The sequence below is a fragment of the Quercus suber genome, unplaced genomic scaffold (assembly GCF_002906115.3).
Source record: "Quercus suber isolate HL8 unplaced genomic scaffold, Cork oak 2.0 scaffold_24, whole genome shotgun sequence".
NCBI classification, from domain to species: domain Eukaryota; kingdom Viridiplantae; phylum Streptophyta; class Magnoliopsida; order Fagales; family Fagaceae; genus Quercus; species Quercus suber.
The window spans coordinates 1,160,362-1,169,974 of NW_027069489.1; the positions used below are offsets into that span (position 1 = coordinate 1,160,362).

The 9,613-nt window shown below is 36.2% G+C and overlaps 2 protein-coding genes across 3 annotated transcripts in view; both read right to left on the reverse strand.

Moving 5' to 3' along the window:
* LOC111995086 (transcription factor GTE10) overlaps positions 1-2,938 on the reverse strand; it is a 7,233-nt gene extending 4,295 nt beyond the window's left edge. The window contains exons 1-4 of one of the 2 annotated variants that reach the window (XM_024026981.2): positions 2,696-2,938; positions 655-2,085; positions 509-557; positions 249-407 (exon numbers count right to left, since the gene is read on the reverse strand). In XM_024026981.2, the coding sequence (XP_023882749.1) occupies positions 249-407; positions 509-557; positions 655-1,992 (1,546 nt within the window). In that variant the 5' untranslated portion in view covers positions 1,993-2,085; positions 2,696-2,938. Of the gene's footprint in view, positions 1-248; positions 408-508; positions 558-654; positions 2,465-2,695 lie in introns of both variants that reach the window. The other variant, XM_024026979.2, reaches the window with a different exon arrangement.
* Positions 2,939-7,374: 4,436 nt separating this feature from the next.
* Positions 7,375-8,710, reverse strand: LOC112021193 (uncharacterized). The gene has a single exon (XM_024053762.2). It carries the CDS (start codon positions 8,613-8,615, stop codon positions 7,662-7,664), a length of 954 nt encoding a protein of 317 aa, XP_023909530.2. The 5' UTR covers positions 8,616-8,710; the 3' UTR covers positions 7,375-7,661.
* Positions 8,711-9,613: the final 903 nt, after the last annotated feature.

Genomic DNA, 9,613 nt, shown 5'->3' on the forward strand with positions numbered 1-9,613 from the left:
GGGGGGGTGGTGGGATTTGGGAGGGGGTTGCAAATCTCAAATTTGGCTAGAGAGTACATAATATGTTTCAAAGTGTGTATACAAACTATAGAGTACATAATATCTTCAAACATACGTCTCTCAAATGAGAACTGATCTAAAATGGATAAGCTTACAGGGAAATCCTCTACTCCACTCTCCAAATTTCAGTAAATTGAAAGCAAATTGTGAAACCAAAAAACAAATGAACAGTACACAGAAACACGAACCACTGGATGAAGAGCCTGAATCACTACTGGAGCTACTTGAACTACTGCATTTACTGTTTCTATTTGCTGCATCTTTCTCTATCTCTACTGGAGGGTAACTTGAAACAGGAGGATCATTACCACCAACAATATCCACATCCTCATCAACTGGGTCATTGCCTGAAAATATGAATGGAGTTAGAATTAATACAGCCATTGCCTGATATACATTTTCAGCTGTTCGGTTATAAAGTTGAATAGAGAAAAAAATAATAAATAACCTTTAAATGGTTGTGTCGATGAATTGCTAATCCCTGACTCATTATTAAGCTGCATCAAGCAAAGCAAACAACTATCAGATAAAAGTTGCATAAACAAATAAGACAAATACAAGCAGGAAAGAAAGAAGAAAGAAAGAAAGAAATACCTCCATTTCAGAGGGTACGGCTTTCTGCTGGTTTTTCTGCTTCTCCAGCATGTAGTCATTTAAAAGCTTCCTTAGTGTGAACAGGGTATCATCACTGAGTTCATCAATACCGATTTCAATCTCATCCTCATCGGTTTGCTCATCACTATGTTGTCTCAAGAAATCAACAATATTTTCGGGCAACTCTGCCATCAAAGCCTGCAAATCTGCACCCACTTCCTGCTTCTGCTCAGCAGTCATTACCTGCTTTGGTTCAGCAGTCATTATCTGCCTAGCAGGCTCTGACTTAACACCAGCATCATTCTGTGCCAGGGTTTTCTTCGTTTTAGCAGGTGGAATTTGAGTAGTAGTTTCACTTTCTATTAGAACGGATTTTGATGAAGGCTGTGATTTCTCATCAGTCCTAACTGTAAGCTTCTTCTCAATAGTTCTCCATCTTGTTTCAAAAAATTTACTTAGTGCTTTGGCCATAAGATGAACTTCATTTGTGGAAGGGTTGTAAGTCACAGCATTCGAGTAAGTAAGCCGCACATCTGCAGCAAAATCTGCTGGATTGGTATATTCACCTGAAGCCATCTTACTCTTAATTGTACCCAAATCCATTGGATGCTTAATGACAGTGAAATAATCCGGAATGTTCCACTTAACAACATCAACTGGTTCATTAAATGCCCAAGCAAACTGATGTGCCATCATACTCTCCAGCAATGTCTTACATCTTTCCATTAACGCATCATTGGAAATGCTCGCTGGTGCAGCCCCTTTCACAGTTTCAAAACGCCCCGATGTACTCTTTTTCATACGGGAACCATTACGTCCTGGAGGAGGCCGTTTCTTGCCATGTGGGGCTGCAACTTCAGATGGCCTCTGAAAAACATCTAGTGGAGGCCTCTTTTGCCCATCGCTACTGCTCCGGATATCACTAGCCGGTGATAGTAAAATAGGATTTGCACTTATACTAGCAACTTTCCTTTGAAGAACCCGGATCTGTTCGAGTTCCATTTTCAACCTAAACTCTAACTCCTTCCTTTCAGTCCGGGACATCTTTGATATAGACATAACCTCCATGGGGATACCAATATTATCATAACCATCCGCATTCAAGCTAATGCATTTCCTCTTAGGGGCATATGAATCCTCAGAAACCACACCTACACGTCCTGAGGTACCAAACCCTTCAGATTCACCCATCGTCTCAACAACAGCATGACGGTAATCTGGAACAAAACCAGTGGAAAGCCCTTTAGAGTACTTCCTTGACTTCCCCATTACTTGCAAATGTGAACACTGGGTCGATTCTTTCTGCCCAATGAACTCTATAGGAACAGTGGGTGCCATAAGATAAACCTCCAATAACTGCACATATCAACTGTGACAATAAGCAATTTTCCCCCTTGACAAATCTTTCAGAAATTTCCCAGATATCCAAATCTGCCAAATAATGCCAAAACCTGAATCAAATTTAAGACAATCCCATCATTACCCAATTGGGTAATTTCCCTTAATCCTCAGAAATGATCTCAAAAACAAAACTTTAGCCCAAAAGAGCTCAACTTGTTCAGTTCTCTTCAATAACATTCCAGCTCAAAAATAAATAATAGTATGCCAAATTTAAACTTTTTTTTTTTTTTGGTATAACAGTGTTCTTAATTCTCCAGCAAAACCAATCTCAAAATCCACTATACGATAAATTACGATTGGGAACAAAACAACCCTAATCGTGACAAATTTCACAGACCCAATCCAAGCAATGCAAACCCCACAAAAACCCTAGAAAATTTTCCACTTTTGGTAACTCTCGATCCCAAACCTACAACAAAAACAACAAATCCAAAACTTCAAAAAAAAGAAAAAAAAAAAGAAAGAAAAAAAAATCAAAACAAAACCCTCGAACCCCAAAAAATGTAAACCCTAAATCCGAATTCAATTGCACCAACCGCACAAACACAATGCGAACAAAAAATCACAAAAAAGATTTAACACACACAAACAAACAAAAACCCTAGAATTTTGCTTCGCTAAAGAATCCAATTTTCAAAACCTGGATCTATCTCCGCTCGCGCGCGCGCGCAAGCAAAACAGCCGTTCCCAATTCCGGCGGACCACCACCACCACCGAAACCCTAGATTCCAAAAACCCCCAATTTTTTTTTTTTTTTTTTCTCTCTTCAGCCTCCTAAAAGCGAAAGCGAAAACACGAAGCGAAAGCGAAGAGAGAGAGACAGAGAGAGAGAAAAGAGAGAGAAAAAAAACTAAAATGCTATAAAATGCGTGAGATCGCTAATAAGCGAGTACGCATTATATAGGCACACACGGACCTCGTTGCCCGCCGCTATTAAATCGATCCTAACCGTTAATTTCCAAAAAAAAATATTTTGTGTTCCACTTTATTTTCCTTTAATCACAATTTATCATGTGTTTATTTTTTTCCATTTTAAATTTTGGCTATTTTATAAAGAAAGTTAAACAAATATATAGCAAGCTGTGATTGATGGAACATAAAATGAAACACAAAAAATGGTATTGATGATTTGTATTCATTAACAAATCAGCATTATTTTGGCACAAATTGGCGTAAATTATTTTTAAGTAATTTTTAATGTTATTTAGTTTTTCTTAAACAATTTTTAAAGTTACATATATAATTTTCTTATAGATTAAAGATATAATAAAAATGACACATTAGCCAAAAACCAAATCTCTCATCTCATTTCTCTCCATCTCTACCTCTCTATCTCTCTCCCTCTTTGCCACCCTAAGACACTACCGAAACCACCCCATCCATGGTTGTCAAAATCTCGATCTGGATCGTACGATCCTACGATTTTACGATCTCACCTGCCTAAAACGATCTAAACCTTTCAAGGATCTTAGCAATCGTTCAGAATCGTATGATTCTGACAATTCCAAACAATTTTGGTTTCTTGTAATCTTTTTTAACTTAACAGAAGGTTCAGTTAGACCCAAATGAAAAATAATATTCCAATAAATCAAGTTTTGCTATACTAATGTAGCGAGATAGAGTGTTAGTTGAAAACAAACAAAAAATTACATTCCAATAGAGTGTTACGTTTTGAAATTTTTGACATCTTAAATGATGCCTATAAATTGATGTAATGATGTATGGTAATTATATCAAATGGATGCAAATTTTTGATTTTTTTATGAATGTATAATTTTAACATACCAATTTGTTTTTTTTTTTTCCTCAAATAATATAGGATCTTACGATTTACGATCCGATCCTACGATTCACGATCCTACCTACCTTCAACGATCTTATATAGGATCCCGATTTTAACAACCATGACCCCATCTCTTACAAAGGTTAATTGACAAGTTTAACTTATTTGGATTCTTCTCACTTTCACTTGTAGTCTTTCTGTCGAAGCCTTCAACTCAAGACCACATTTCAAGACTTAAGACAATGCTGGTTAATTAATCAAACTGCCATAACAGTCCAATCGAGTTTATTATGTCACTCAAAGCCCAACACATATATAGGAACCACTAGCATAGCCTATTTAGGTTGTATTGAGGTACTTTTAGGGTTCGTTTGGTAATGTCGGGTTTAATAACGTTATTTGTATTTTTTGAAAATACGCGTGGGTAAAAAAATGTGTAAAAATACGTGTAATGTTGTTTAAATAACGGTAACAAACGGGCCCTTAACAACTGGGATAGATATATATATATATATATATATATATTTTTTTTGTAGTGATAATGTTGTTTAAATAACGGTAACAAACGGGCCCTTAACAACTGGGATAGATATATATATATATATATATATATATTTTTTTTGTAGTGCAACAAAAATGCTCATTGACAACATAGGGTTTCAAGATCAGTGGCAGCTGAAAGGTTTATGTGTGGTAATTGAGTAGGGCTTTGGAAGGCAAATTAAGCAAGGTGATTGTAATTTTTATCAAAGATGGTGAATGTGTGCTAGTTATTTGGTTTGGGAGGTTTGCATGTGGTGATTTGGGGGTAGCGGAATGTTTTGTGAGTTCAATTTGGATTTGTAGTGTTTATGGGTTTGGTCAAGAGTGATTTATAGAGTATATTTTGTGATATGGGTACACTTTGTCTGGTTTTCACCATTGATGGAGCTCCACTTTAGTGATTTCTTTATATTTAAAATCTTAGGTGTTAGTGTGGCTTTTTATTTAAAGGATTTTCATAGTTTAAGTATTATAAAAAAATATAGTTTTAAATGGCTAATGATTGTTTATGGACGGAAAGATGAATTTGGCAACAAATATGAACTTTAAGAACAAAAATATCACAAAGTAAAACTTTAGGGACAAAAATAACAACTGAATCAAGTTTAAACTGTACTTTACAACTAAAACCAATTTATAATAGAAACAATAAGATCATAAACTAACTTGGCTCACTCTAGAAAGTGTTTATCATTCAATATCTTATACATTAAGTATATAATATGATGATGATGATGATATTGAGGATGAATGGATGATAACTAATCAAGCTTAACACATATATTATTAAGTCACCTAACAAATGATGAGTCTAAATCTTCTGTTTCACTTTTCCTACTCCACTCTATACTCCACAAATAAATACTTATTACGTGTTCACCTAATTAATCAAACACCATCATTAATTAATAACTATAGTATTAATAAATCAATAATGATAATATTTAATTAATTAAGCTAACACGTGACAAATATTTATTGGTAGAATATAAAATAAAGTAGGAAAAGTATGACAGAAGATTTGGACTTACAAATGATAGGTATTTAAACCCATAATCCCACTTAAAAATAAGAGTAAAATGACATATTTATGCCTTTCTCTGTGTTTTTGGTCCTGTTTCATTTTACCTACCTCACTACCTGACTTTTCAAAGAGGTCTAGAAAGACTTAAAAAATGACCTTCGAGAAAATGGCATTTCTAAATTCTTAAGAGTTCTTATCTCCTTTTTCTGTAACCGGTAGATCCAGCTAGAGAGGATTTGATTAAATTATTAAGGCATCACCCATCAAAGTTTGAACTATTTCTTTTTTTTTTTTTTTTTTGATGAGAAGTTTGAACTATTTCAAAAGAATTGCTCTTTTAGAATTAGATCTAGACTTGGCTTAATTCGATTGGTACAAGCTCCCCCCACGTGGCATATTACGGAAATGTTGGACCACAAAGAGTCCAATCAATCTACCTACACAACTTTTTGTAAAAGATACAAAACCCGTACCAATCTATTCACATTTTCTCCTTATTAGATTTGTACCTATATTAATATATTATCATATACGTACTTCTAAATCATATTCATTTAAACATTTTGTACTAAACTCAATATTTTATTTATTTTTATATAAAATAAGATTGGATTGCACAAGCAATACATGTGCATGTTTCCAATGGCTACTATATACAATTAATAAAGCACTCTTAGCTCAAATTAAATTACTTACTAATAGCCATTGATCTGTCAAGAGCTTTATAGCCCAAATGACATTTCTTTGTATTTTTAACAAAAACATCTTAGATTCAAATTACTCTTCTCCTATTGTAACTATTAAATTATAAATAAATAACAATCAATCTTATATTGTTAGATTAATTAAAACATCATCTCATTTTTATCTTTTACCACCCCACTCTAAAATAAAGGATTTATTATAGTGAGTGTTGTGACAACACACATTCACCTTACTATCAAGATTTTATGGTTAGAAATATTTTGTTATTGGGAAAAGTTAATGATAATTTAAAGGGAGCAGTTTGAGTTAGTGTCTAATGAAACTGGACCCATTGAGATGGTGACACGTATCTATTTTTAAACATGTATCACAATTTGATCGGGTCCAGTACACAAGAAGCACTGAACTTAATCCAGACCCTTTATAAGAAAATGAAAAAAATAATTAATTTTTTGGACAATTTTTTTTTTAATATTTTCCATTAAAATAGTATTAAAAAATGTCTATTAACTTTATTTGTTAACTCACTAAATAAAAGGGTTTAACTAGTATTTATTCAATATTCACTAAAATGAATGTCTTTTTTTTTTTCTTTTTTTTTCCTATTCCTTACTTCTTTTTTGAGAAAATAAAAAGAAAGAAAAAGAAAAGAAAATATTCGTCAATCCATCACTAAGATCCGAATCCAAGAATCTCTCACAGAAAATCAAGGCATCGATACCATATTTGAAACTAAGATTATAAGCTAAGATAGTAAGATATACCCCATTTATGGGGAAAAGTAAAAAAGGGTTGAAGAGAGAGAACGATGTTCATGCAGCTACGTGGTGCAATAGAGATTGAGAGAGGAGGCAGTTGAAGAACAAACACAGTAAAAGCAAAGTGATCATACCTATCACCTCACCACTTCACCAGCCAATTAGCCAACAAAAGATTATTCAAAAGATCTCAATATATTAATATTACACACCCAACTTCTCTCATCCACCTGTCCCTCCTAATAGGTACACATGTACTCATTTCTCTATTCCCAATCTCCCCTACAAAATCTACCATTCTTTCTTTGCTTTTTAACAATATTCTCTCTCTCTCTCTCTCTGCAAAAACTAACTTTCCAAACTATTAGAACCCAATGAAAACTAGTCCCCTCTGGCCCTATCTACACCATAACTAAGTCCCTTTATATAGTTTAAATGTGATTTCAATATAAGTCACGAATCACAATATATAATATAATACCAAATGACAGAGAACAAAGGTACTACAAAATTACATGAGAGAATTAGTTTTTAAATTCACTTCTGAACAAAATAACAGTCATACAGATTAAAACACAACAAAACACCAGGAATAGCTAGGTATTAAGAGACAAGAACGTGGAGGAACAGTAAAAAGTTGAACAAAAAAAAGAAGATACATCATCATCAACAGCCCAAAAATATTAACATTTATGAAAAGAAAAAAAAGAGTAATAATAAAGGTTCCATAGGTCCAAAGCTTAGTACTTGTTATACATATATATATATGTTAATGATCAGAATCAGACGGCTTTTAGCGACCCAAAGAGAGGGCGGCCTTGACGTCCAACCTCCATGCAAAACCACCACCGTCCATTCTCCACACATCACAAGGCAGTGTGATCGAGCTCCTCTCCTTCCCACACGTGTCGTACTGGACCAGCCTCACCCTGCACGTGAACGACGTGTAGCTCAGCGTTCTCGCCATTATCTCCCTCAAACTCTCTTCCTTTATCACCAACCACACCGCCACCTCACGATGCTGACGATGATCATGATCATGATCATCATGGTCATCATGGCCCATCATCATCATCTTCCTGTAGGCCCCATTAGTCCACGTCACCCTCCCCAACCCATCAGACACAAACCCGGGACACGTGTCCCTCTCCAAACTCATCCTCCTCTCCTCATCTGTACTCCCTAGCTGCCCATCCACCGTCCACGTGTCATTCACACATTCCACGATCACACACGACCCCACCCCCATCACCACCGTCCGATCTGATGACCAAAACCCCACCTGGTTGTTGCTGTTATTGTTTTTCCCGTCAAAGCTCAGCAACACGGGCAAGTTAGCCCTAGCTGCTGCTTCTTTCTTCTCCGCCGGAGGAGACAGCCTCGCCGGCGAGTCCTTCCGGTCAGGCGTCTCCGGCAACAAAGGCAGAGTCACCACCTCCAGCGAAGCCTTTCTCTTTTTACTATTGCACCGCTTATTACTACTACTATTAGTATTACCACTGCTACTACTTCCACTACTGTTACTACTATTACTATTATTGCTTTTCACGTACTTCCTCTTCCCTCTCCCACCACTTTTCACGTACGCGTCAGCTTTCTCCGGCAAGGAACCGCCTGACGATCCAGCTCCGGCAGCCGGCTTCGGCGCTATTGGCCGGAACCTTAGCATTATCATATCCATCTTGGACATATCGTAAACCCCATTAGCACCATACCTCGCTATACAACACCCTCCTCTCCCATCCATCGTTCTCTCACCTTTTCTGTGTCTCTTGTCTCAATATCTTTCTCTAGCAAAAACGCAGCGTTTTTTAACTGGGTTTTGAGTTTGGAACTGGGACTAGTGGTATTTAATATTTATAGGGAGATGGTGTCGCGACACGTGTGATGTGGGATACGTGCGCTACAGTAGTTTGAACAGCGCAGAGTGGGATTGGTCGAGAGAGGCAACGTGGGCACTGTAGTGAGGCAAGAGTAGAACTGGTGTGTGGGGTCCACGGACAGCTTGAGTTTCTGATTGAGCCCAACGAGGGAACCAATGGGAGAGCGAGAAGTGTCGGGTGCTAGACACAACAAAGGGGCACGTAAGCGTTTTTTATTTTTTATTTTTGTGTATGTCGGGCAATGTGTACTATTTGGGTCATGGGGTGTACTGGTGTAGTAGTAGTAGCAGTAGGGTTTTGATTTCGAGAGGTAGTGTATGAGTTTTTTTTTGGGGTTCCAGAAGGTGGACATGTGGCCCAATTGAAGAGGGATTGTTTTTTTTTTTTGAGAAGCTATTGAAGAGGGATTGTGATTGTGCCATGTGGAGGGTTTGATAGAAGATTTTTGATGTTTTGGACCGTTGGATTGATTGGGATAAGAGAGGATTTTTTTTCCTCTTTGGTCTCCGTGATTGGGGAAAGGGAAAGTAAAAAAAAAAAAAAGGTGGTTCTTTACTTTTTTTTTTTTATTTGGTTGAGGAAATGGGTCTTTGCCCTTTAATCCTCTTAACTATCTTTATTTAATTTGGAGTACAGAAATAGCCTTGTGTTTGATATTATTTTTTAGCTTGCCTTTGACGGTAATGGGTATTTTGGGATATGTCAACCTTGCCTGGTCTAAAGTGGCAAGTAGTAGGAATTTCTGCTTGTTGGAAATTGGAATCCTCCTGTGAAATTGTGAATCTATCTTGACTCTTGAGCCTCTACAAGTCTAGAGTAAAAAAAAAAAAAAAAAATCATAAAAAAATACTTATAAATAACT

What these genes read in the sequence shown, in the direction of transcription:
- LOC112021193 (XM_024053762.2), bottom strand. Translation starts at nt 8,615, where the DNA reads ATGGATGGGAGAGGAGGGTGTTGTATAGCGAGGTATGGTGCTAATGGG.